General features: G+C 47.6%; 1 protein-coding gene across 1 annotated transcript; it reads left to right on the top strand.

Moving 5' to 3' along the window:
- The first annotated feature begins 44 nt into the window (after positions 1–44).
- Positions 45–27,919, top strand: TRPV1 (transient receptor potential cation channel subfamily V member 1). Its single transcript, XM_039223008.1, has 16 exons — positions 45–118; positions 3,931–4,250; positions 5,037–5,203; positions 5,281–5,433; positions 5,907–6,047; positions 6,184–6,482; positions 7,032–7,211; positions 9,146–9,304; positions 10,760–10,855; positions 12,375–12,445; positions 16,611–16,776; positions 17,207–17,273; positions 19,740–20,062; positions 21,420–21,547; positions 22,069–22,184; positions 26,968–27,919. Exons 2-16 carry the CDS (start codon positions 3,964–3,966, stop codon positions 27,138–27,140), a joined length of 2,526 nt encoding a protein of 841 aa, XP_039078939.1. The 5' UTR covers positions 45–118; positions 3,931–3,963; the 3' UTR covers positions 27,141–27,919.

The raw sequence follows: 27,919 nt of genomic DNA, 5'->3' as shown, positions 1-27,919 counted from the left end.
CACGGACCCTCACAGAGGCAACTCTTCTCCCCACACCAGTCCAACTCTCTCTTCAGGTAACAAGACGGCTTGGAGCTCGCCGGGACCGGCTGTGTCCGGGGTGCACTGCGTCTAGCTGGTGAGTCCTTTCTGTTGTTTGCTGGCCAGTGCAGATGCTAGCTCTTAGAATGGCACAGGGAGCTGTCAAAAACGGGGCCCTGCCTCTGTCCGCTTGGGCAACTATGAGCAGTTCAACTAGCTTCTCAGCACCTCAGTTATCCCATCTGAAAACTGGGGATAATAATAGTGGCTACCTCAGAGGTCGTGGCGACGCTGAAGTGAAGCTATAGCTGTAGCGCCCTTAGCCTGGCTAATCGTAAACATTTGGCAAGTGGCCGTGGAGGTTGCTATTGTCCTTGTGTATGAGTTGCACCGGGGTCATCCTGGACCCTTGTCCTGGAGCAAAGAGGCCAATGGTTTGTGGCTGGAGGTTTCAGCTCGTAGCTCCTTCTAGACTGAAGGGAAGCTGGGGAGGGACGCAGGAGCCCTGGGTTCTTGTCCAGGCTCCACTAGCTCTCTGCTTTGGATAGGGATCCTGTGGCTCTTCATCCATAGGCTGAGTAGCCCCCGGATCTCCATCCCTCCTTAGGAGATGCTCAGGGAGGCCAAGAGGACAAGAATGACTGGGGCTGGGTCCTGGACCAGTTCCCAGAGCCTGCAGGGAGGCCAGAGGCAGGCAGATGCTTTGACCAGAGAGGGAGCAGGAGAGATGCACCCCAGGGTGAGTCACCTGGACTGGGGAGGAAAAGGGAGCCTCATCCAGGTGGTGGGCAGTTTACTTCCTGGCTCTGGGGTTGAGAAAGGCCCAGAGGCCAAACCGAGTTTTGCTGAGCAGGTTCATTTTTTCAGGACAGTCCTTCAGTCCAGATTGGTGAGTTTGTGAATCTTGCATAAACCAGAACCACCATCTCCATCAGACACCCAGGTCATAACTGGAGATTTCCTCTATCATTGTAGGATATTCAACTGTGACAGGTACATTGCCATGGGGCTCATGTGCTAGGCACACCCAGGCCGGGCAGTGGCAGACCATCCTGGCCCCTTTCACCCTGAAGCCCAGAGCAAATGGCCTCTCAGTCCCTGTCCTGCCCCCTGCTCTGGAAGAAGCTTGGTGTCCAGTAGGGAATCAAAGTGTGAGTGAGGCATGCAGTGCAGACCTGGGGGTTGTTGACTGACTGAATGACGGCACTGTGTGGGCTGCTTCATGTTTATTGGGTTTGGTTAGATTTGGACCAGTCAGAGGAAGAGGCAAAAGGGAACACTGTGGAAGGATTTGTGGGGCCCCTGCTAATGGGTGCTCTGGTTGCGATGTTGAGAGCTGTGTCAGGCACCAGGTTTATTCTTGGTTTTGTGGCCTGTCCTATCATATGGCCTGGTTCTTAGTTGTACTTCATTTTTGCCTTTGAGCTTCCTGGGATGCTTGTTTGAGCTCCTTCCAGTGCTACAGGTTGGGGCTTCTGATCAGAAGGGGGTTGTCCCTGCCTGCCTGGCCCCGGGGCTGATCTAATCAGCCCCCGCCCTGGTGTGAAGTCTAGGGCTGAGTGTAACGGCTGAGATCTATGTGCTGGAGCACTGGAGATACTCTAGAGCCAGGCTGCTGGGTATCAAATCCAGGTTCCACCTCTTCCTAACTGTGGCCTCCAGCAACCACTGTGCCCAAGTTTGCTCATCTGTCAAAAATTTACCTCTTGGAGATGTGAGAATGAAGTGAGCCCATGTGAAGTGTTAGAACGGTATCCACCTTCACACAGTACATGCTCAAGCATGTCAGTGATTTTCATTCTTACTGGCCTCCCGTGCCTTTTAATGGCAGCAGGCTCCTCATAGTATGAACAGTCCTGGACAAGAAGCAGTCTTCCAAAAGCACAAACGAGTGTTGGTGCTTTTGCTTCTGAAGCTTCTCATGGCTTCCTTCCGTCCACCCAATAACGTCCACATTCTGTTTCTTGATGTTCAAGGGCAGCAGCCATCCGGTTTTGTCCCTGCTGCCTGTCCTCCAGCCCCACTGGCTTCCTCTTCACCAGCTGCTGTGGGACCCCCATCCTCTCCCCTGGTCCCACACCCACCCTCCTCTCCTTCTAGGCCCAGATCCTCTGTCTCTTCCTCCATGAAGCCTCCTTCAGCGCCCTGGCCCCTCCTGTGATACCCCTGCCCCTGCCAGCACCTGGTTTCTGTCTCAGATGGAGGCTGAGTCCTTCCTGTACCCCCAGCACAGGCCTGGGTACCCAACAGGATTCAGTAGATGACCGTTGAGTGATGGAATGAACGAAGGGGTGAGTGGTTGTAAGGAGGATTCTCTGGCCAGGAACCCTTCCTGCCACAGAGTTTCCATCTGAGGGGGAACCCAGGGAAAGACCTGAGCCCCCCTGAAAGACGAATGGCAGGCAGGATGGAAAACGGGCCAGCAGTCAGTGGTCTGTCTTCTTCGCAGGGTGCAGAGTGGTGAGGCTGCCTCATTGTTTTCCCCCCAGGGACCTGGGCATCAGATAATGGCTGATTTATTGCCGACAGCCATATGCTCTGAATGTTCACTGCCTGAACTTGTACTTCAAAGTACAGGCCATGAGCACCCTCCCATTCCTTGACGAGCTACTTTTTGGAATCCAGCCACTGCTGGAACATGGATCTCACTAATTTTCTGTGGAAAGGGAACAAGAAGGGTCTGTATCTGATCTGTTTCATGTCCCCCACAGTGACCAGTATAGCTTTTTTTCATAGAGAGGTGGATCAGACAAGTTCCCTGCTCAGGAAGAGGTCATAGGGTGTGGGGGAGATAAGGCACTGCCCGATAGAAATTGCTAGACTGCACAATGGGTGGTGCTAACAGGGCCATGAAGGATGATGGACAACCAACTGGGCCACTCTGGAGGGGCAGAGAGCATGGCCGGTGCAGAGTCTGGGGGTGTGGAGCATTAGTGCTGGACCCCAAGGGGAGGTGGCCTCTGAGAGGTGATAGGATTTGGGCACAAAGAGGAGAAGGACAACGCTGTCCAAGTGGAGGCGCTGCAGGAGCAAAGGTCCCTGAGATGTGGGACAGCCCTGGGTACCAGGGAGCGGGCACGCCTGCTGGATGCAGGGAGGAGTGGAAGAAGAGGTTAAGAAGGGGGTGGAAAACAGTATCAAAACAAGTCCATGGCCATATGAATGTGCTAGCTAACCAGCTGACGTGCTAGCTGCCAGCTGAACTCCACGTGTTCAGGCCTTCCAGGCCTGAACCAGCCCCTAATCTCTTAAAGTTTAAAAATTCAGGGATGTTTGAAATTTCACAAAAATGACCAAAAAAAGTGCAAAACCTCCCCACCAACTCCATGGTTGCAGCCGCCAAATGGAAGAGCAAAAGCAGGCGAGCACATGGCTGGTGATGGGGACACGAGGCGCAGGAAGGCCTGTGCAGTGTGGAGTGTGAGCGTGGCAGTCTCTGCCGCTCACCCTGTCCATGGAGACGCAGCTGGCTCTGCTCTCCGAGGCTGAGCCGTTCTCATCACTGAGTCCCTCCCTGAATGCACAGCCAGTGACAGCCATTCCCATCATTTCCTTTGTTCTGATCTTGGAGGGAGACAGCAGTTATGATCCCACTTTGCAGATGAGGCCACTGAGGCCCAGAGAAGAGAGCAATCCATTCAAGTCTTTCAGAGCCTGATGGCTCCAAGCTGGGGGATTTGTCTACCCTAGTCTGATGCCCGTGGGGCTGCTAGCCCTGCTCACCCCTGAGGCTTCTGAGGTAGGAGGTACAGCACCCCTAGAAGCTTTACTTCTGGGGGCTAGGGCCAGCAGCTGTTGGATCTCTGGGGTGTCCTGCTTCACAGGGGCTTGTGAAAAGAGGGCAGATGGGGGCTAGAGTCGTGTAGTCCTCAAGCTGGGAACACACCTGATCTTGGTGGCTGCCCACAGGCTGCCTCTTGGGCCACAAAGGATCTGACAAGGATGAAGAAATGGGGGAGCTCAGACTCAGGGGAGTCTGAGGAACCACCCCAAGAAGACTCCTGCTCAGACCCCTTGGATGGAGACCCTAACTCCAGGCCAGCTCCAGCCAAGCCCCACATCTTCCCCACGGCCAAGAGCCGCAGTCGGCTTTTTGGGAAGTGTGACTCAGAGGAAGCTTCTCCTATGGACTGCTCTTATGAGGAAGGCCAGCTAGCCTCCTGCCCAGCCATCACCGTCAGCCCTGTTGTCATCATCCAGAAGCATGAGGATGGCCCCACCTGTGACAGGTAAGCTGCACCTGGAGCCTGGGCCCCTCCCCACCTAGAGCCCAACTGGCTCGGCCGGCAGAGACCCCAGCCATGGAGATACCATGTGTTACTGTAGCTTGTGGGCTGAAGGTCATAGAGCCAGGGATCTAGGGGGCCTTCAGAAATCATCTGGTCCAGTATCCTAGGAGCTTCAGGACACATGGTCATGGATACTGGCCTATCTGCTGATCATAGCTACAGGTTGACCTCTAGGTGTCCAGGTCTTGAATGCTCACCAGCCCCAAACACTTAAACTTTAAGTTGAAAACCTCAAAGCCAGGATGCTTCTAGAGAGTGCAGAACAGTTCCAGCCCAATGGCCCCCTTGCTTCCTCCAAGGCAGGTCAGGGAGGGTACATGGACTGGCTGACCTCCAGGCCAGTGTGAGGACACTTTTTCACTTGATAGGAACCATCCTAACTACTGCACCCCCCCTCCAGCCTCCTCTGGGCTACTGCCCCCCAGAGCCCCAGCTCCTGAGCAGGCAGAGAAGTGAGTGGCTTGGGTGTTGGAGGAAGTGGCAGCAGCAAAGACTTTCTATGGTGCCTACAGTCAAGGTGGGGACACAATGTGGGCACATGCACCCCACTGTTCCCCATTACATCAGTTTCCTGGACGGTCATCTAGACTGAGGGATGGGTTTTGTATCATGGTTTTCCACCTTTTGGTTTGTCTTGGGCTTTAGCCACACTCCCTGACAAGCTCCGCAGGCCCCAAGGCTGAAGGGAAATCAGAGCAGGAGATGAAGGTGTTTTCTGGCCCGCAGGCCCCCGTCCCAGGACTCTGCTCCCACTGGGTATGAGAAGAACCTCAAGCTGTATGATCGCAGGAAGATCTTTGAAGCCGTTGCTCAGAATAACTGTGAGGAGCTGCAGAGTCTGCTGCTGTTCCTGCAGAAGAGCCAGAAGCACCTCATGGACAGCGAGTTCAAAGGTGGCCCCTGCAGGACCAGGATCCTGGGACGGGCCCCAGCTGCCATGCTCTGCCCTGACCCTCACTTTGTCCTACAGACCCTGAGACAGGGAAAACCTGTCTGCTGAAAGCCATGCTCAACCTGCACGACGGGCAGAATGACACCATCCCTCTGCTCCTGGAGATTGCCCGACAGACAGACAGCCTGAAGGAGTTTGTCAATGCCAGTTACACAGACAGCTACTACAAGGGTGAGGAGGGGGCCGGGGTCTGGCATGGCTCTGTCCACAAGCACAGTGGGGTTAGGTGGCATGCCCGGGCAAGCCTCTGAGCTCTGTATTCCCTGCACTGTACACTGCGGTGGTGTCTCCTGGCCCCGGGGGTGCCATGCCTCCCCTACCTGCTGGATTTGCTTTCTCCTGGGGCCAAGGGTCCCACCCTCCCCTCTGTGTATTTGGTGTTCTTTGCTTCTGGAAGACATGGCTACTCTCTCTGCTACTGTTCCTTGACCTTGCCACTTTTGACTACTCCAGGTCATGGTCTGGTGTTCCCGGGGGTCTCTACTCCTGCCTCAGGGACTCTCTGGGCCCCTTTGGGCATTCTGGCCTGCTCTTGTCTTGTGGGGGGGTCATCTGGCATTTTCTGCCCAAGTCTTTCCCCTGCACCTGTCTAAGCACCCCCACAGGACTGTGAGTACAAAACCAATGGCACACATCCTCCACAGGCCAGACGGCCCTGCACATTGCCATTGAGAGGCGCAACATGGCACTAGTGACCCTCCTGGTGGAGAACGGGGCAGACGTCCAGGCTGCAGCCAACGGGGACTTCTTTAAGAAAACCAAAGGGCGGCCCGGCTTCTACTTTGGTAGGAAGGCCATGTGGTAGACACTTGGATTTTTGACAATTGCTAAGGGTGTAGACAGAAGGATTTGGAGGCTGGGTGGTCTGGGGACCAAGCCGGTCTATGTCTGAGGCCCATCACATGCCTGTGTTGGCCACAGGTGAGCTGCCCCTCTCCCTGGCTGCATGCACCAACCAGCTGGGCATCGTGAAGTTCCTGCTGCAGAACTCTTGGCAGCCAGCAGACATCAGTGCCCGGGACTCAGTGGGCAACACGGTGCTGCACGCACTGGTGGAGGTGGCCGACAACACAGCCGACAACACTAAGTTTGTGACAAGCATGTACAATGAGATTCTGATCCTGGGGGCCAAGCTCCACCCGACACTGAAGCTGGAGGAGCTCACCAACAAGAAGGGGCTGACGCCCCTGGCTCTGGCTGCCAGGAGTGGGAAGATTGGGGTACGGGGGAGGCTTCGGGCCTGGGCTGGGGGTGTGACTTTAGAGGGTGCTGTGGGAGGGACGGTCTGCCTTGCTGCGTGTCTGGTGTCACCACCACGTGGAGCCCTGATACTGTGACACTCGCCTGTAGGGGTAGGGCAGGGGCTGTTAGAGGCCAGAGGAGTTGTGAGATGCTTCAGAAGCCAGCATCGTACCTGTTTCTCGTTTCCACATGTGAGCAGCACTAGCCAGACTCGAGTGGGGGTGGGGCGCTAGGGCCTGGGGATAGGAGTATGTGGAGCCAAGGGTGAAATGTATGTGATCAGGTGTGATCGGGCTATGGGTCTGATGTGGCTGCAGCTGGGGTCTGAGGCGGTGGGCAGGTTGACCTTGATTGTGGTCAGGAGGCTGCTGGATAGAGGTGAGGGCTCTCCTGGGGCTTGGGTAGAATCTTCAACCGGGGTAGGAAGCAGACGTATTCTTGAGGCAGAGCTGGTGGCCTGGTGGGGACGCATCCTGTGGTCGGGGCTCCAGGCTGGTCTCTAACAGGCTCTTGTATCCCCGTGGCAGGTCTTGGCCTATATTCTCCAGAGGGAGATCCAGGAGCCCGAGTGCAGGCACCTGTCCAGGAAGTTCACCGAGTGGGCCTACGGGCCTGTGCACTCCTCGCTCTACGACCTGTCCTGCATCGACACCTGTGAGAAGAACTCGGTGCTGGAAGTGATCGCCTACAGCAGCAGCGACACCCCTGTGAGTAGGCCATGGGTGGGACTCAGCCGGGGTGGGCCTCTGGTCTCACTGCACCCCCCAGCCTCCACCCCTGCCCCCCCGATCCAGCTCTGCCTGTCTTCTCAGCACTGGAAACCTGCTGCCTGCAACCTAGGCCCAGAAGCGTCATCTCCTCCATTTGTTCTCACTGTTTTCCTTCATCATACAATGTACAATGATGTTCCCATAAAAGCGTATTTATTTCAGATACTCACAAAAAGAACCCTTTTTATATACCATATAAAAAACATGTAGCTTCATTTTGTTTATATAAATGGAATCCTACTAGGCAAAAGGTAGAACAACCAGTTTTTCACTTACTGGCGTGTCTTGCAGATAATTTTATATCAGAGTACAATGTTCTGTAGGAGGGCCGGGGGGTAAATGTCCTTTGGAGGATTTTTGAGTTATATCCAGTATTTTGCTTTTACAGTCCTGCAGGCCACTTGGCCTGGGTTTGAGAATTTTTCTAGGATACCTGGGAATGGAATTGGTAAATCAGAAAGTGTGTGTCAGCATGTTAATAGCTACAGCCAAGTTGTCTTCCACAGACTCCCTCAGTGCACTTGCCCCACCGGTGGGAGTACATCTGCCCATGTCCTTGCCACCCTGGGTATTATCAACCTTTTCTCAAAAACTAGTATAAGTTCTGGGGGCCCCAAATGCTATCTTATTGATGTCTTAATTCTCATTTTCTTGGCTAATGTGAGGGACAGTTTTCTCGTGTATTTACCTGACCATTCGTACTTCTTTGGTAGATTTCCTGCTCATTGTCCTTGGCCATCTCATCTACTGGACTGTCTGGCCCATTCCTTTCAGTCTGTAGGTTCTCTTGTTATAGGAGGGAATTGATCCTTTCTCTGTTGCCTATGTTGCAAATATTTTACTTTCTTCCAGTCTGTTTCTTGTTTTCTAACTTGGTTTAATGCATCATTTGCTTATAAAAGGTTTTCATTTTGAGTCAAATTAGTCTTTTTCTTTTATAGCTTCTGTGACTTTTATCTTGCTTTGCAAGGCCTTTTCCACTATGAGATTGTACAATATCCTTCAATGTTTTTGTTTAGGTCCTTTGTAGGTATTTTACATTTGGCTCTTTATCTAGAATTTATTTTTGTGTAGGGGGGAAGTAGGCATCTTACTTAATTATTTTGTTCCCACATGAGGGTCCCAGGGCCACTAGATGAAAAGGCTGTCCTGCCACCACTGCTTTGAAAGGCCACCTTCCCTGTCTGTTCTTTCTGAGTTGATACCTGCCCCTGAGGCAGCTCCCAGCGCTGGAGTCTGTGCTGGTGAGGAGGGTCCACCACAGTACGTCACAGGGCAGAGGCTGAGTTTACAGGGGCAAAGTCTAGGGGAGAGAAAGGTCTAGACTGCTTTGCTATGCCCTGCCAGACTCCGCCTGGGCTGCCACGCTGGATCAGGTCGTTGGATTCAGAATCCTGGATGCGAGTGTTCTCAGAGGGCTGGCTTCAAAAAGGGTGAGGTGTTTGGCCTAGAGAAGAGATGGCTCTGGGGCCATGCTGCCATTTTCATGTCTCTGAAGGCTCTCTCAGGCAGAACTGCAATCCTGGGGTCCCTGAGTGCAGAACTGGGACAACTGGTGGAAAGTAGGGAAGGAAGACCAACTTTACTCCAGAGAATAGACCGTCTGGCAGTTAACGTGTCTCCCCAGGCTGTTTGAGGCAGCAAGGAGCTTCCCATCCCAAAGGCACTAAAAAAAACATTGAACAGGGACCTTATTGGGGGAGCTGGAGCTTGGGGCTGGGGGTTGGGCTCGATGACCTGCAAAGGTTAGGATCACCTGATTTCGCCACATCCATCTTAGGAATACTGGAACGTTAATAGAGATCTCTTGGAGATGAGACTTTATGGTTCCTGGCTGGGGACTGAGCCTCACCTCTCTCTGCTCCCCTTAGAATCGCCACGACATGCTTTTGGTGGAACCGCTGAACCGACTCCTGCAGGACAAGTGGGACAGATTTGTCAAGCGCATCTTCTACTTCAACTTCTTCGTCTACTGCTTGTATATGATCATCTTCACCACAGCAGCCTACTACAGGCCTGTGGATGGCTTGGTGCGGCCTAAGGCTCAGCCCCGGGACAGGGACTGGGGACAGGGATGGGCATTTCTATGAGACCCCCGAGACCCAGGCCCGGGCCAGGCCCCAGACTCCTTCCCAGCTCACTGGAGAGATGGAAGGATCACCCGGAGCTCCTCACGTCCCCGCGTGCAGCCCTCCATCTCTCAGGCTGTCCTGGCAGTACTCCCATCCCCCTTCTCAGTCCCTCCTGTGCCTCCTGGTTCTGAGGCTGAGTGTGTGGTCTATGAGGTCCCTGATGGCAGAGGAGGGACAACAGTTTAGAAAAGATGCAGGAACTAGGGTCCCAGAGGCATCTCTTCCCTACAGAGGCAGCAGCTGTCTGTAGGGTCATGGGCTGGCATGAGCCCTGCGTCTGTTGCCATCCCACTGGCCTGCCCACTGTGTTCACTCACTCACTCACTCATTGTTTGTTCCCTACTTTTGAGCAATTCTGTGCCAGGCCCTGAGCCATGCATCAAATCAGCTTGAGACCAAACTTCTTTCTCTACCAGGAGCCATGGACTCCTTTGAGTTACTAATTTGAATCCTTTCCATTCAATACCCAAGCACTTAATTTGCTGACTTTGTAGCCAAGGCACCTTGCTTATAAATTGGATTTAAAACTCCACTTCCTAGTTAGGTGAAACCTGACTTCTATCCACCTAGTAAGGCCATTTAATGATTTCATTTTGTGAGAAAAGAGAAAGGTGCTAATAAGACAAGCTAGTGAGGCAGTGTTTACAAAACACTGACGTCAAACAGAAAGGAAACCCACCTCAGGAAACTGCCTGAGACACAAGGATGACACACATGTGTGTGGGACATCCCACCTTCCACCAGCCATGGGAACCTCGATGGAGGGGTTCACCATAGGCTGTGGGAGCAGCAGGAAGCATATGGCATTAGTGTCTCTAAGAGTGTCTCTACCTATGCTATCACTCTCCTTCCAGCGGTGCTCCGGGCTGGGACCTTGTCTGTGAAGGAGCACAGCACTATAAGGATGCTCTGCTTGGCATCTAAAAGCTGCCACTTTGGAAATCAACTTGCCTCCTTGCAGGTGTCCCCAGTAATGCACTGTCTTTAATTATGCCTCTCTCCTGATGGAGGCTGGGCCTCTTGGGCAGCCTGGCTTTTTTTTTTTTTTTTTTTTTTTTTTTTTTTTTTTTTTTTTTTTTTTTTTTGATAAAGTGAGTGTGTGAGTGGGGGAGGGGCAGAGAGAGAGAGAAGGAGACAGAAGATCTGAAGCAGGTTCTGTGCTGACAGCAGAGAGCTGGATGTGGGGCTTGAGCTCATTAAGTGTGATATCATGACCTGAGCTGAAGTCAAGCACTTAACTGATGAGCCACCCACACGCCCCCCAGGGGCTGACTCTTAATCACAGGGCTTGGTATATGTTTGTTGAGTGAATGAATGAGTGAATCCAATCACTGACTTCTCTGCACCTTCCAGCCTCCCTATAAGCTGAAACACACCGTTGGGGACTATTTCCGAGTCACTGGTGAGATTCTTTCTGTATCAGGAGGAGTCTACTTTTTTTTCCGAGGGGTAAGCATTCCTTCCCACACTGTGAGTTTCCATTATCACCGAAACAAAAAGCTAAGAGACTTCACTCGTTGCTCACTCGCTCTTCAATTCATGGGAGAGATGCCCAGGTGAAGATGAGGCATTCATGCCCAGTGGTTTCCGCGACCCAGGGCAGTCATGTTCGAAGACAATCAGGACTCTCCACCGAATGTACAGTTGACCCTTGAACACCACAGGGTTAGGAGCTCCAGCTTCTCACACAACCGCAAATCTGCTTATAACATTTGACTCCCCCCAAATTTAACTACCAGTAGCCTATTGTTGACTGGAAGCCTTATCGATAACATGAACAGTCTATTAACATGTATTTTGTCTGATATATGTATTTCACACTAGATTCTTACAGTAAAGTAAGAGAAAATAAGTAAGAAAACCATAAGAAAGAGAAAAGACATTTACAGTACTGCACCACATTTATAAAAAAAAAAACCCTGCATATAAGGACCCTCAAAACCGTCTGTTAAAGCTCAAAACAACAGAGAAAATCTGCACACATACTGGGACCATTTTATTTTACCTGAAAACTCATACATGTGCATTCCTTGGCCATTCTTCTAATATATGAACAGTCTTTTCTTTGAAATTGGAACCATGGTTGCATGTACAAACAATTGGAGATTATTGTGGTTTCCCCCCCTTAATCTTTTTGATCTAAGCTACACTCGATTATTTTTTTATTGACTTCACTTTAAGGAATCTTTCCAAATCAATGGACTCAATTTTTTTAAAATATTTTTTAAATTTATTTCTAGGAAAGAGAGAGACAGTGTGAGCAGGGGAGGGTCAGAAAGAGAGGGAGATACAGACTCTGAAATTGGCTCCAGGCTCTGAGCTGGCAGTCAGCACAGAGCCCGACGCGGGGCCCGAACCCACGAACCGCGAGATCATGACCTAAGCGAAAGTCGGACGCTTAACTGACTAAGCCACCCAGGCGCCCCTCAATGGACTCAATTTTTATATTACAGTAAAATACAAAGCCACAGTAGCAAGTGCAGGCTTGATGACCAGGATTGACTGTGGGAGGGAGTAGAGTGTGGGTGTCGTGGAGGGACTCCTAGCCACCAGCACTCGCTGTGGGCATCAGTCAGAATGTTTCCAGGGAGTGGAGAGCGCTGGCTGATCTGGTGACTTAGTTCAGTGGAGGCTGATTAAACACTTTTTACTATAATGCATAGTTCTTAAAATTAGGGAAATGTGTACAAATGAGAAAGAAGAAAAAATCACTCAATGTCATCATTCAAACAGAGCCATTAATATTATTTTGGTGATTTTCCTTCCTGTCTTTATTTCTACATAGAGCTCGTAATTCCACTCTCTATTTTAAAAAATCTCTCCTGAGTCACATAATGTTACCCTGTTAACCTGACCCTCACTACCCTCTTCAGAACCTCTGCTTTGATGCATTTGTTCTGTATAGGAGCATTGCAAGTGCTCACCATTTAACCTCTCCTGGGATCTTACTCTGTCTATTTATTTGCAGATTCAGTATTTCCTGCAGCGTCGGCCATCACTGAAGACCTTGTTTGTGGACAGCTACAGTGAGATGCTTTTGTAAGTGATGCTTTGACTCTTATGACTCAATAGCAGACAGTATCTTTTGGCCCAGTCCTAAGGTTATAGCCATCAGTTCTCACCCATCCTCTCACCTATGCTGGGCCCGGAACATAGTAGGACCTCACAAATGTGTTGAATGAATAACAGAGGCTCTCGATACATGTTTGAATGAATATCGAAACTCCACTCAATGTCAGATATGCACCACGTGCTAGGGAATGACATACATGGGCTCATGTGGCTTATAGTCTGAGTTACAGTCTGAATACCCTTGTTCATTTTTTCCATCCATTTGTCCAACCATCTGGCAGTCACTGAGTTGGCATTGGAATACTGACATGAAATAGATATGTTTCCTGTCTTCAAGGAGTTTCCAATCCTTGGGGCAGTGTTTCTCAGCACTGGCACCATGGACATTTTGGACTGGTTGATTCTTTGCTGTGTGGACTGTCCTATGCATTGTAGAGTGTTTAGCAGCATCCCTGGCCTCTGCCTGCTAGCTGCCAGTAGCCCTCTCTCTGTCCCCCATTCTTGATGACCAAAAATATATCCAGATTGCCAAAATGCCCCTGACTTGGGGGGGCACAAAATCACCCCAGATCAAGAATCATTGCTTTAGGGGGAGAGAGATTAGCAAAAACCATAGTTGTAAAACAATGTGGATATCACCAGGACCCCCCCTCCAAATAAGCTGGAACCTTATGAAGTTTCCTTGGAGGACCCAGGATACACAAAGGGGGTTTTCAGATGGGAATGGGTTCTTCTGGGATTGTTATAAAGGACTTAAATCTGATCCCTGAGTTTCCTTCATTCCTGAGGCCTCTTAATTCCTGGCAAATGTAAGGAGTTGATTTCTTATCCTATTGTAGCAAGCTTGTCCCCATCTGTTTACCGTAATCTTCAGATACTTGTACCTTAACCCCACAGGGCAGGGTCTGCAGGGTTAGTGCAATGCTGGTTTGCTTTACTAAGAGAAGCAACGTTCTCCTACATAGCATTTTGCCAATACACTCGATTCTATTCCTAGGAGGACCCACTGTAGGCAGGTTAGAAATGTATTTTATTTTACTTTTTCAAAGCTACCCATGCACATAGGGAAGCACTGAAGAGTACTAAAACGCTTATAGCCAGTATATGAGTTCCTCATCTTAAATCTTCCTACCTTGTAATCCTCCTTCCCAGGGACAATCACTTTTCATTCTTGTGGCTCTTTCTTCTGATGTTTCCTCACCTGGTGGATGAGGATTTAGCATCCTCACACTTCCTTCCCCTCTGCTTCTGTTCCTCAAGCCTCCCAAGATGGTTCGAAGTAATTTTTGTTTTAGTCTGAATTGAGTAATTTACGTTCTTATGTCTCTACAAGTAGTATTCACAGTTGAGCTTCATAATATACTGCACTTATTTTTTTTTTTGTTTCTCTTAAATTTGTAATTGTCTTGTTGTCACATGTTTAGTTTTCTTTGTACCCATTGTTAACTAGTCCCACAATCTCAAAGCCTCTCAGTACAACTTTTCTCAAAGTCAGTCACATGAATTATATGATTGGAATCCCTGCTCCTTTTTTTTTTTCCCCTTGAGAGATTTCCTCCAGGAGTGCTGTCCTCACGTTCTTACTGGGCTGGTTACTTTCTGGACCTGCTGCTTAGCCATCATCCTGGGACTCCTCTTTTTTGCCAGCCTTGGGATGGTCATTGCTTTCTTTCTTTTAGACTTCCTGTCTCTCTCTTGATTTTCCTCCTTTTTTATTTGAACACATCCTTCAGTATTGTCATTTGGTGAAAAGGATTGTCTGATAGTGAAGGGCACACTGATGACAACTTTCATTGTACCTGGTTCTTGAGTCTCATTCTCCCACATGTGCATCCAAGGTGTCATCCCTTCACTGGCACCTTGGAGATCCCTTTCCCTTCTCTCCTGATTTGGATCTCTTATTTTCTGAATGCTATGCCTTCCTCTTTACGGATTCATTCCTTTTTTGAGGGGAAAACATCCTTAGCTAAAGAAAAAAGGCACATAGTAGGGAAGGGGGAAGTAAAATTTATTTTAAATCTGGCATGCCTGAGAATATTTTTACTATACCTTCACATTTGATTGATAGCTTGGTTGGGTATGAAAATCTTAAAAAAATTGAAGATATTTCTCCATTGTTTCCTTGCTTCCAGCATTATAGATGACAAGTCCAAAACTATTCTGATTCTGGATCCTCTTTTAAGACCCAGTTTGGCCTTTCTCTTTGTAAATCGGTAGTAGCTTCTGTTTGTTCCTAGTGTTCTGAAACTTAATGATATGTCTTGATTGGATTTATTTTTATCCAATGTTCTGGGCACTCAGTGGGCCCTTTCAATCTGAAAGTTATGTCCTTTATTTCTGGGATATTTTCTTGAATTATTTCTTGATCTCTCTTCTAGAACTCCTATGATATGTATATCGAACCTCCTGACCTAGTCCTGGACCAGTTCTTATATTTTCTCACTCGTATTCCATCTCTTTATCTTTGGCTCTTCTTTCTGGGAGGTTCAGATCAATTTTAATTTCCAACCTTTCTATTGAGTTTGTTACCTTTGATATCATGTTTTTACTTTCTAAATGCTCTTTTAAAAAATTCTGTTTATTCCTTTTTAATTGCACTCTATTCTTGTTCCGCTGATACAATATTTTCTTTTGTCTTCCTAAGGCTGTGCAAATAAAGTTTTAAAATAAAATAAAATAAATTTTCTTCTTTTTGCATGGGTTTTATTTTTTCCAAGTTGTTGTTTCCCATTTTCTTGTTGTGCTCTTTCATATTAGAAGATATCTGGAAATTTTTTATATCTGCTCATGAGTAAGAGTGGAGGACTGAAAAGCTGGTGGGGAGCTCTTAATGTATAAATGGGGCTTATCAGTTTTTTGAGTTTGACTATACACTAATCTAGTTAAGCTATTTATTGGCAAATATCCAAAGTTAGTTGATAGCATCTCTTCAGTCTTCTGCCTGGAGGAAAGAAGTCTGGCTGCCAACTTTCTGAGAACTGAGTGGAGAAGAGGGCTTTCTGTAACCTGTGTTATATAAAAATCACGTAATCTCCTGCTGTTGGTAAAATACCAATGCTTTCACTGTTGTTTGATGAAAGTGGGTCCAAAGATCCTCTGCTTTATCTTCTTCAGAGACAAAACCTCCACTCTTCCTTATTTTAGGTGTCTTCATCTCCTTCCTGGAGGTCTCTAACCCTTTTGAGGCTCCTTGGTTAAAGGAGCTGATTCTCAGCTTTCCCCACTACACATTTGGATTTGGTTTTCTTGGGTCTGCTAAGTCAGTTTCTATTTGTCTGCTGCTTCCGAAATGCATATGTGGGGCCTCCATTTTCCATCCAAGGTATCTCTTACCTATTTTAACTGGTGTCAGTTCTTATTTTGGCCATGGTTCTGCAAATACAGAGGGATAGTTTTCCTTTGCAGCAGAATTCCAATTGAAGAGCCGGTTTATTGACATCAGTTTTCAGTAGACTCACATCAGCACAGTGGTGTTTTTTTGCTGGGTTCTTTCACAGAAATGGGAAATGAGGTGGCCAGTGTGGTCTACAGTATAAATGTAGTTGGGGATACTTTCGAGAGAAGGCTGTGGTGAACAAGGAGACCTGGGATTAATATGTAAAGAATGGACCACTGAGCAGATTCTGTCATAGGATCATCAGATTTACACACCTTATCCATGGATCACACGTGGGGAGCCCCACCAGCCCAAGTTGCTGAGGAACATCTTCCCTGGCTCTGCTCCTGAGTCTGAGGGTATGACCAGCGGACTCCGCCTGTAATGTGTCAGGAGATCATGGCCTGTACCTCCTCACTGCTAAAGCAATGTTTCCCAGACTTCTTTCAGTATTGCCTTTTGAGGCATTTTTTCCTAATTGCCCCCCCATGAAATCTAATATCACAAATATACTGTATAGTTGTCTATGTATTGTATTTCTATTTGTGCTTTCTATAAAAAGAGAATAAGATTTTGCACCCCCTCCAACCAACTTTTTCCCCCTTGGGGATGCTGTTACTCCCACTGAGAACCATGGGTGAAAGGAGGCAGGACAGTCAACCCTAGCTCCCACAGCAGCCTGTTGTCTGTGCTTCTGAGGGGGTGCCTGGCCCCCTGGGTGCTCTTAGACAGAGCTTCCTATCCCTCCACCCTCAGCTTTGTGCAGTCACTGTTCATGCTGGGGACCGTGGTGCTGTACTTCTGCCATTACAAGGAGTACGTGGCCTCCATGGTGTTCTCCCTGGCCCTGGGCTGGACCAACATGCTCTACTACACCCGCGGCTTCCAGCAGATGGGCATCTATGCTGTTATGATTGAGAAGGTGGGTGCCAGTGCCAAGTAGGTTCTCCATAGAGCCTGTTTACCTCATGGGTACATGGGACATGGCCTACAAACTCTGTCTATCATCTGTAATGTCTGGGGAGTTGCTGGTTTAGCTTCGTACCCACTTTCCCAGAAATTACTCAAGATTCAGGCAATCTGGTCTTGACCTGGGTTTGGGGGCTCCCCTAAAAGTTGACTCCCCCAACATACCAGGCCCTGCTCTCCCACCAGAACAGAGGCCATGGTCGGGGGAGCTGTGGATGACTTCCTTATGACATTGGAGCTGAAAACCACCAAACCAGACCCTCCTGCATGTTCTCCAGTTCTACTTAGGCTCAGGATTAATCCGAGGCTGACATAGTCCTGACCTTTCCCTTGGCCTAGCCTGGGACTGGACTTGGTTCTGACACGCCTGCTCTCTCCTGCAGATGATCCTGAGAGACCTGTGTCGCTTCATGTTTGTCTACCTTGTTTTCTTGTTCGGGTTTTCCACAGGTAATGGGCTTGGTCAGGGCTGGTGGCGGGCAGAGCTCCTGCTACCCTCAGCTTCCTGAGGACTCTGCAGGGGCTGGGTGGGGAGAGGCCCACTGGGGTGTGTATCTGCAGGTGACAGAGTGGATGGATAAAGAACACACAGAAATGAACAGGAGAACCTGGTGATTCATAAACAGTGTAAACATTTTTAGAGGTATGAAGTGCTGCTTGCCTACAGTATAGCTGCATTTTGGCTTAGTTTTTATTTTGTTTTTATTTTATTTTGTTTTGTTTTAGTTTTTGGTTTTTTTTAAAAGATCTTTTATTTTGACATTATTTCAGATTTTCAGAAAAGTTGCAAGAATAGTACAAATAACTTTTCTGTACATATTACTCATCATCCCCAAATTTTACCGCATTTTGAAATCACTCTCTCTCCCTTTTACACACACACACACCACATCACACCACACTTAAAAAAAAAAAGAGTAAGCTACAGACGTGATCAACCCTTTACCACTGGATAAAGCCTGCATTTCCTAAAAACAAGGATATTTTCTTACATAAACAACACATAATGATCAAAATAAGGAAATAAACACCAATACAGTACTAATCTACCAGCCTTATTCAAATTTCACCAATTGTCCTAATAATGTCTTTTATAGAAATAAAAATCCCAGGACATGCATTACATTCAGTTGTCATGCCTTTTTAGTAGTTTCCTTTAATCTGGAGTGCTTCCTCAGTCTCTCTTTTTTTTTTTGACCTTAGCATTTTAATGAGTAAGGGCTAGTTTTTACAATGTCTCTCAATTTGGGCTTGCCTGATGTTTCCTCACACTTAGATTCAGGTGTGCATTTTTGGTGAGCCTATGGAGGAAGTAATGTATGTCTTCCCCAGCTCACTGGATCAGGGTTCCCATAATGTTTGTTTAGACCGTGTCTGGTGATGTTAACTTTAATTACTTGGTTTTGATGGGTGTGATAAGTAATTTGTGAGGAGATGCTTTCAGACTAGGTAAATATCCTGTTTCTCATCAAACTTTCAACCGGTAATTTTAGCATCTGTGGATGATTCTCACCTGAATCACTTAATCCTAATGGCTGCCGAATGATGATTTTCTAACTCTGTCATTCCTTCCACATTTATTCACTGGCATTTTATTATAGGGAAGAGCTTTCCATTCTCCTACATGCGTTTATTATTTCCATCAGTGCGGCCTCATAGATTCTTTTCTGTTTTTGTTTCATTTTTCATGGATTCTCACTTTGTTAAGGGGGTCATAATCTTACTATTACCATTTATCTTGATGCTGAGATGGTCTGAGAAATCGTCTTTGAGGGCCTCTTCAAGCTGGCTCCTGTGCCCTCCTGACACATCCACAGGATTTCTGGGCACCTGGCTCTACTTTGATCCTCATCTGAGTTCTGCAATTACATGGTTCACATGTATACCCTCTCCTTCCCCCACCCCACAGCCTGGTTTGGAATCTGTCTCAGAGTTATGGACAGCTTTGCCTAGGAGCTTTGATTGATAGGGATGTGTGTGGGCTCTGACACCCAGTCTGAAGGTCCTGGACTGTCGGTACCCACAGGAAGGGACTTGGCCAATGGGGTTAATGGATACCGAATGTGCAGTAACCATGGGCACAACTACTACAGAAGCTCTCAGGCTCCAGACTACATTTCGAAAAGAAAAGTGTAGAATGCAGCAAGAGACCATTCTGCTCTGAGCTGCTTAGTCCCCATCATTCTGGAAGGGGCTGGCTTTGCCCCCACCCCCAAGGGGCACAGGAAGACAAGTGTGACTGAGAAGCTGGGTGCGGATCCAGGACTGATACGTAAATTTAGGCAGGTTGTGCACTGCCCAAAGGCAGCTAGATTCACATTGTATATGTACATTTGCATAGTTTTAAACACTTTTTTTTCCCCTAGCAGATGATGATAAAGTTCTTACTGTAACAAAACAGTATACAGTTGACCCCTGAACAAAATGGGGATTAGGAGCACCAATTCCCTGCACAGTCAAAAATCTGCAAATAATTTTTGACTCCCCCAAAACTTAACTACTAGTAGCCTACTGTTGACCAGAAGCCTTACCAATAACAAGCAGTTGATTAACACATACTTTGTATGTTATATGGATTATATACTGTATTCCATAATGAAGTAAGCTAGAGAAAAAAATGTTATTAAGGAAATGATACAGAAAAGACATTTACATATTATGCTGAATTGATCGGAAAAATATCTGTGTACAAGTGGACTCGCAGTTCAAACCAGTGTTGTTCAAGGGTCAACTGTACTATGACAGTTTGCTGATAGTTCTGAAGAAGAGGGTTGTTTTTCTTTAAATTCACACAAAAGTGCCATATGGCTGAGCAGCATTCTTGCTGCAGACCCATCCCAGGAGATGTGGTGTGTCTGTTGGGAGATCTATCTTGGCTTCCATCCAGCTGCACCTGTCCCTGCCCCTGCCCTGTAGCGGTGGTGACACTGATTGAGGACGGGAAGAATAACTCGGTGCCGGCTGAGTCTACATTGCACAGGTGGCGAGGGCCTGGCTGCCGGCCACCTGACAGCTCCTACAACAGCCTGTACTCCACGTGTCTGGAGCTCTTCAAGTTCACCATTGGTATGGGCGACCTGGAGTTCACTGAGAACTATGACTTCAAGGCCGTCTTCATCATTTTGTTGCTGGCCTATGTGATTCTCACCTATATCCTCCTGCTCAACATGCTCATTGCCCTCATGGGTGAGACTGTCAACAAGATTGCGCAGGAGAGCAAGAACATCTGGAAGCTACAGGTGGGTCGGTGGGTGTGGTGTGCACAGCAGGAGGGCATTGGCTGCTCTGTTGCTGCTTAACCCAGCTGGGCATATGTGCCCCTGCGGGGCTTGAGGAAGGGCAGAGAGCCCAACCAGGCCCGGGGGATCTTCCCCAGCTGGCTCCTTTCTGCCCCTTCCTGTGGGGTTGCCCTGCTACACATCATCAGCTGGTATTCACAGACACTGTGTTTCCTGTGACTGGACAGTGCCCAGGAGAGGAGATGGAAGGCTTGGCCCCATGGAATGTCCACCTCACAAGAGCTTGGTCTAGGGTGGGCACCAGAGACCAGACTTGGGGGAGCAGTTAAAATCGGGTTGACCCTGACAGGTACATTTTTGAGCCACCTGGTCTGTAATCTGCCTTCCCACCTAAAAACAAATAATTCTAATTATTAAGTAGCACTGACTCCATACCAGGTACTGTTCTAGGTGTTTTATATGCTCTCAGTTAATCCTCAAAGCAATGCTTTCATGTGGCTACCATTACATATCCCCATTTTTGTATAAAGGCACTGAGGCATTGAGAAGTTAGGCATCTGTGTCCAGGGTAACTACAGATCTTCTTCAACTTACAGTGGGGTTACATCCCAATAAATCCACTTAATTTGAACATGAACTTAATACACCTAACCTACTGAACATCACAGCTTAGCCCAGCCTACCATAAATGTGCTTAGAACACTTAACATTAGCCTACAGTTGGTCAAAACCATCTAACACAAAGCCCATTTTATAATAAGGTGTTAGAGATCTCGTGAAATTTATTGACTACTGTAATAAAAGTGAGAAACAGAATGGTTGTATGGGTACAGAGTGATTATAAGTGTCCTGGTTGTTAGTCTCTGTGATCCCATTGCTGAGTGGGAACTCCCGGCATCAACGAGAGAGGATATTACCATTATTGCTAGCCTGAGAAAAGATGCACGTTCAAAACTCCAAGTATGGTTTCTACTGAACGCAAATTGCTTTTGCACCATCGTAAAGTTGAAAATTATCAAGTTGAACCATCGTAAGTTGGGGACTGTCTGTAGTAAGTAGCACAGTTAGGCTTCAAGTCAAGCAGTCTCATCTCGAGGCCCTGTTCTTTACTACACTGTCTGTCCCCTTGTGAGTAGGGAAGTCTGGGGCGGGACACTCTACATCACTCATGGGAGGCCCAGCCCTGACCCCACCTGACAGGCTGAGCTTGGAGTGTGTACCTGTTGGGCTGTGGAAACAAGCCTGGTATGGAAAACACTAGAGGTCCAGCTTGGGGGTACTGGGAGAAACTCTGGAGAGGCTGGTCTTGGAAGCCAGCCCCTGGATAAGCCCCTCAGCCCTTTGTGTCTTCCCACAGAGAGCCATCACCATCCTGGACACGGAGAAGAGCTTCCTTAAGTGTATGAGGAAGGCCTTCCGCTCGGGCAAGCTGTTGCAGGTGGGGTACACGCCTGATGGCAAGGATGACTACAGGTGGTGTTTCAGGTAATGCTCAGGCAGGAATCAAACTTAGGGAGCTCAGGGGCTTAGCTAGATATCAGGGATCTACGCAGAGCCAGCTATGGGTACAGAGGCCATTCTGGAGCTTTGTGGGCATAGGTGACTCACCCAGAGCCAGCTGTGGATACAGAAGCCTGCCTCAGGGCCTCTTGGGACCACTCATGTGCATGGGGGACTCTCCCAAGGCCAGCTGTAGTTAGGTACAGAGCCACCCCAAGGCTGAGCTGTGGGCATAGGAGACCAACTGGAAAATGAGGTGTGCAAAAGGGGTCATCCAGTGATCAGAGTCGGAACCAAGAATCCAATATTTAAAGTCCTTGGGCCCCATGATATGGTCAGAGAATACAGCTTTGGGGGTGGTGTCCAAAAAGCAGGCCCTTCTATGTCTCCTCGTCCTGGTCTATGGGCTTCTTGGGATTGGCCCATGGCACCAAGCCCTCAACTGGGAAGATAGGCACGGCCTTTAGGCCATTAGCTCCCAGCTCCCTTGTCTCCTTGCCCTGCAGGGTAGACGAGGTCAACTGGACCACCTGGAACACCAATGTGGGTATCATCAATGAAGACCCAGGCAACTGTGAGGGCATCAAGCGCACCCTGAGCTTCTCTCTGCGGTCAGGCAGAGGTGAGGTGTGAGGGAAGGGTGCTGTAGCATAGATGACAGGCAGGTGAAGCCTTGGGATTCCTTTCTCCTTGCAGGCCTTCTTCACCCCTCAACCTGGATGCTGGAATAGCCCCAAGGGTCAACCACTTGCACACATTCCTGCACAGCTGACTGGGGCTCATGCCCATGCGCACCAGCTCTGCCAGCATCCTGGCCCAGGCACCTGTCCTCAAGTGCCCCAGAGAAAGCAGCTTATCCCATATACAGCCATTTGGATGGATGGCCTCGTCGTGGGCTGCCCTGTCTCCTCTTCCTGTTCCTCATACCAAGTGTCTACATTCAGCTCTATGAGGCTTACAGACAAAAGCACGTACAGGCAATACTCACCTTGTGTGGACACATACAGGAAGGCAGAGGAAGGAAGAACGGGAAGGATAAAGGGTATACCTTGAACAGAAATGCCCTGTAGAAAATCACTGCCAGAAAAAAAGTTCTTTAACAGTTAATGGGAAATATTTAGCAGTACACATTAACTTAAAGGTCTAAATTGAGGACATTTACTTAAGAATGAAGCAGACCTAGTTTTTATTGAATACATTTTGAGTTATGATTATAATTTTGCACTAATTCTGTTTTTATATTTTTGAAAAACGTTGTGAAATATATGTAACAGAAAGTGACCATTTTAGCCATTTTTAAATGTTCAACTCATTGGTGTTAATTATATCCACAATGTTGTGCAAACTTCACCACTCTTTCCAAAATCTTTTCATTATTTCAAACAGAAACTCTGTACCTATTGAATAATCACTCCTACTTTTCCTTCTGTCTCTATTCTACTTCTGTCTCAATAATATTTCATTTTATGTATATGCCATATTTTATTTATCCATTCATCTGTTGATTGACATTAGGATCGTTTCCACCTTTTTGGCTATTGTGAATAATGCTGTGAACATTGGTGTCCAAGATTTTGTTTGATGCCCTGCTTCAGTTCTTTTGGAATTAAATTGCTGGGTCGTATGGTAATTCTGTGTTTAGCTTCTTAAGGAATGCCAGACAGTGTTCTATAGTAGCTGCATTATGATACATTCCCACCAGCAATACATGAGGGCTCCACATCCTCACCAACAACTGTTATTTTCTAGGTTTTTGTGGTGGTGTGTTGGTTGTTCTTGCCATCTGAATGGATGTGAAGTAGTCAAAATGTCAATTTCTTTCTGGTGTTTGAAAAATATTTTCATTGAGTAAAGAATTCTGGGTTAAATATTTTTTTTCTCTCCTTTTAAAAAAAAATTCCAACTCGATTTTCCTCCACTGGCCTCCACTGTTTCTGATGGAAAGTAGCCCATAATTTGCATTACTATATGTAATTTGTCTTTTTTTCTTTGGCTGCTTTCAAAATATTCTCTTCATTTTTGGTTTTCAGCAGTTTGACTACGATGTGCTCAGGTTTGGTTTTCTTTGGTTTTATCCTGTTTGGCGTTTGCCTGAGATTCTTGAATCTGTATGTCAGTGTTTTATCAAATTGGGAAGCTATATATATTTTGCTTCATTCTCTCTATCTTCTTTTTTGGGGACCCCAGTTACATTTTGGATTACTTGATATTGCCCCATAGGTTTCTGAGATTTTGGTCATGTTTTCCTCAATTTTTTTCTCTCTGTTTCTCAAATTTAGTAATTTTTATTGATCTGTCTTCAAATTTACTGATCCTATCCCCAGCCATCTCTAGACTGGTATTAAGCTCTTCCAGTGACTGTTACATTTCCAGCATTGTGCTATTCATTTTTAAATTTCTATTTGGTTATTTGTTTTATAGTTTTCTTTTTTTTTTTTTTTAAATAATTTTATTTATTTCTAGGAGAGAGAGAGAGAGAGAGAGAGACAGCGTGAGCAGGGGAGGGTCAGAGAGAGAGGGAGTCACAGACTGAAACAGGCTCCAGGCTCTGAGCTGGCAGTCAGCACAGAGCCCGACGCGGGGCTCGAACCCACGAACTGCGAGATCATGACCTAAGCGAAAGTCGGACACTTAACCGACTAAGCCACCCAGGCATCCCTGTTTTATAGTTTTCATTTCTTTCCTGAGATTCTCTAGTGTCCTCTAATCAAGACCATATTTTGCTTTGTTTCTTTTCCTTCTTTTTAACGTATATTCATAAGAGCTGATTTAAATTCTCTGCCTGCTAACTCCAACATGGGGGCCATCTTGGAGTCAGTTTCTATTGACTGCTTTTTCTTCCCCCTTACTATGAGTCACATTTCCTTTTTTCCTAGCATGTCTAGTAACTTTTAATTGTACACTGGGGATTGTGGATAATATGCTGTAGAGACTCTGGATTGAATTTTTGTTTTAAGTGGCAGTTCAATTATTGATGATGAATCACCCTGACTTCTGTACGCTTAGTTTTAAACTTTATTATGGTAGATATGTGAAATGTCAAGTTATTTGCCAATCCCATCAAAATTGTGGGACTCAACCTCCCAGCTGTTTCCAGGGCTTGGTTTTAGGCTTTGTTAGGGTGGGTCTTGAGTAGACCTTACTCTAGGGCATGTAGAGTAAAAAGGGCATTTCTGGTATTTTAGCTTGATCCTCGGAGTAGAAAAAAAAAGTGTTAACGAGGTCTCTCCACTCTGAGAATCTCTCCACTCAGTGTCGCTCAGCTTCTCGTGTTTTTGTCCCACTTTCAGCCCCATGGTAGCCACTGTCTGGTGAGCCTTTGTGGTCTCACACTGTGCAAGTATGATCCAGCAACCCATCCCAGAGACTTCTGGACCTCCACCCCGACAGCTCCCTTCTTTCTCTTCTCCGGTACTCTGTCCCACAGATGCTAGCTGCTTTGGCTGCTCCAAACCCTGATCTCTTCTTTCTTAGCTCAGAGGCACCACCATACTCTGCTTGGACTCCAGTGTACCCCACCATGCTCAGAGAAACTGTCCCCAAGCAAAGCATCAGGGCAGTCATGGGGCTCACTTTGTCAGTTTCACTTCTCTCAACAATCACAGTTTCCAGTCTGTGTCCTATGCCTGGAAACATTTATTGCAAGTATTTTGTCCTGTTTTATGGTTGTTTACAGCAGGGTGGCTAGCCTAGTGCTCAGTGCTCCATCAGAGGTGGAAGTAGAGATCTGTTTTACCAAGAAGCTTACTTTTGGAAAACTACTTAAGGGTGTAATCAGTTTTCCCAAGAGCCTCCTGCAATCTTGTAATTTTCCCATGAGTTTCATTGGAAGCATTTCCTGTGTCGTGCCATAATTCTTACTGATTCTCTCTTCCATTGTTTAACCCTGGTCTAAATTTGCCACAGAGCCATTCAAAGATGGCTTTGTCTTTAATTTGAGCAGTTTTCCAACATCACTCTTACTGATTTCGTGAAACCCCACATCTTTTATACTTGCGGTTTCACTTTGCAGTTGATTTGCATTTTGTTTGCGTGACATTGTTGGCTGCTTCTAACATTACACATTCACTGTGATTTTATATTGGCAAAGTGGCAGGGACACACATAGTCATGTTACTTGGGGTTGGGGCCAGAGATGGTTCAAGGTTCCCTGATTTCACTTTTATAATTAATTAGTGAATATTTCCCAAGGATTTTGCTTTCCTGTACAACCTTGTAACAGTGGACACTTCAGTAATGAATAGTCACATAATTCAGATAACAAGGAACTCTCCCACCCACAAAGTATGTGTGTGATTGGAAAGGGTAAAGGAATGCATGAGAGAAAGGCCAGGGAAGAAAAGGGGTTACTAGCTGAACTAGGAAGGGCACGTGAGGGAGTCTTGGCATCAGGACTGTGGGAAGTGGGCACTGGGAGCCCCATGCCTCCTTTGAGAGCCTTTGAGCTGGAACTGGGCCAAGCAGTCTCTGAGGCCAGCCAGAAGATTGTGTCTCAACGAGATCTGGCCTGTATCCCCACGAAGCCCGGCTTTTATGCCTGGGTTCCCAAGAGATCATCCTTCAGCAGTTGACGATTGGCATTAGACTGTGTTTGGGGGCAGGCCAGTGTCAGTCTCCATGCAGGCCTGGGGTCAGTACCAAGACCTGGAGACTTCAGCTGGAGTGGTCATGATGGACCATCATCCCACATTCCTTATGCCTTTGACATGTTAGTATTAGACACCAGCAGAGGGGCCTGAATAGTGGCCTCTGAATGGGAGGTATAAATTTAGGCTGGTTTTCCAGAGGGATTAGACCCAGGGTGGCCACCAGAGGCCTTGGCTGACTAGGGCTCTGGCAGTGGGAGGAGAACATGTATAGCTTTCCCTCTTGGCTGTCATTCTGCCTAGGTGGCTGGGAACCTGGAGGTGGCTATGGGGGTGACAGCTAGGTCCCCTTCAGGAGCTTCCTGTCCATACATGAGAGCCCCATTTAAGGCCTAGTGTCACCATGGTTTCCTGGGCACTGTTCCCAATGCGCTGTGCCCTGTGGGGCCTGGTCCCCAAATCCCGTCTTCGGACTGATGTGATGTGAAGCCACCATGGGGCAGGTCCCAGTGTTGTTCTGTGGAGACCTGCTCTCCCTCCCATGTGGGCAGGGGGGCAATGGAGGCTGAGAAAGGCAAGCAGTGGGCTCTCGTGAGGCCCCTGCAAGTCAGGTGAAGGTGAAGGAAGAGAATTTAGGAACTGCCACAGTGGATGAGACTGCTTAGGTGGGTAAGGGAAGAGGAAATGGCATGTATCCATGTGTCTCAGGAAGCCCGGAAATGTCTGGGTTTCCTTTTAGCTGGAGATCGGTGAGGCCAACAAAGAAGTATTTCTTGCTGCTTGCTGCATGCAAGGCAGTAATGATGTTTTACCCTTCAGTTTCAGGAAGAAACTGGAAGAATTTTGCCCTTGTTCCCCTCTTACGAGACTCAAGTACAAGAGAAAGGCACCCTGTCCAGCCACAGGAAGTTCATCTGAGGCACTTTGCTGGTTCCCTCAAGCCAGAAGATGCTGAGGTCTTCAAGGATCCTGCTGCTTTAGGGGAGAAATGAAGGCCCCCTACAGGGTTCTCATAACACTCACTGTTGGGCCTCAGGATAAGCCGCTGCTGCTGCTGGGAGGCCCTCAGCAGCCTGGCCTGGTCTGTGCCTGCCAAGGCACTTTCCTCCCTGTCCTGGACACGCTGTGGGCACCATTGTTGAATACCTGGGAAGAGAAGGTCACCCAACCCTCACTGTCCCCAAGTGAGTCTCCTAAAAGGAAAGGATTTTTCTCTCTCGCTGTCTCTCTCTCTCTCTCTCTCTCTTTTTACAGACTCTGTTAAGTATCATGAATGATATATCCTTATGTGGACATATGCAATGCCCCTATTTTATTTTATTTTCTATCACTAAGAGTAAAAGTGAATGAGGCCCAGGAAAACACCTCTTCGAACAAAACATGTCCTTCAATGTAAAATGCCGAAGCCGGTCTCTGTATTGTGCTTAATACCTCCCCTGAACAAAGTGGTCTGGGGGTGATGTCGTTTATTCCTCAGAGGAAGGGGGGGAGCTGGCCCAGCTCTGGGGGTGTCAGGTTTATCTAGAGGGACTACCTCCTTCTGTGTGACACATCACAGTTCCAAAAATTTTAGCTCTTTCGCTGTTCAGATGAAAGGACAGAACCTGTCTCAATAGCACGTGGCAGGAATTTTTTTAATGATCTTCTGTTTGCTGTGACCATGGTCTTGCTCCCCTGCAGTGGTACGTACTTCCTCCTCCATCCATCCTGTTATCCATCAAATATACAAGTAAGTAAGCAAGTAAATAAATAAATAAATAGCTAAATATCA

This window comes from Hyaena hyaena, unplaced genomic scaffold (genome assembly GCF_003009895.1).
Source record: "Hyaena hyaena isolate Hyena2069 unplaced genomic scaffold, ASM300989v1 scaffold_1241, whole genome shotgun sequence".
In the NCBI taxonomy this organism is placed as follows: Eukaryota; Metazoa; Chordata; class Mammalia; order Carnivora; family Hyaenidae; genus Hyaena; species Hyaena hyaena.
The sequence above is the reverse complement of the archived record's forward strand: the minus strand, read 5'-3'. Positions and strand labels throughout refer to the sequence as shown.

Excerpts from the sequence above, each read along its gene's own strand:
- TRPV1 (XM_039223008.1), top strand. The coding sequence starts at position 3,964 with ATGAAGAAATGGGGGAGCTCAGACTCAGGGGAGTCTGAGGAACCACCC. Across the intron at positions 4,251-5,036 it reads GATGGCCCCACCTGTGACAG|GCCCCCGTCCCAGGACTCTG; the intron begins GTAAGCTGCACC and ends TCTGGCCCGCAG. Across the intron at positions 17,274-19,739 it reads CTTGTTCGGGTTTTCCACAG|CGGTGGTGACACTGATTGAG; the intron begins GTAATGGGCTTG and ends CCTGCCCTGTAG.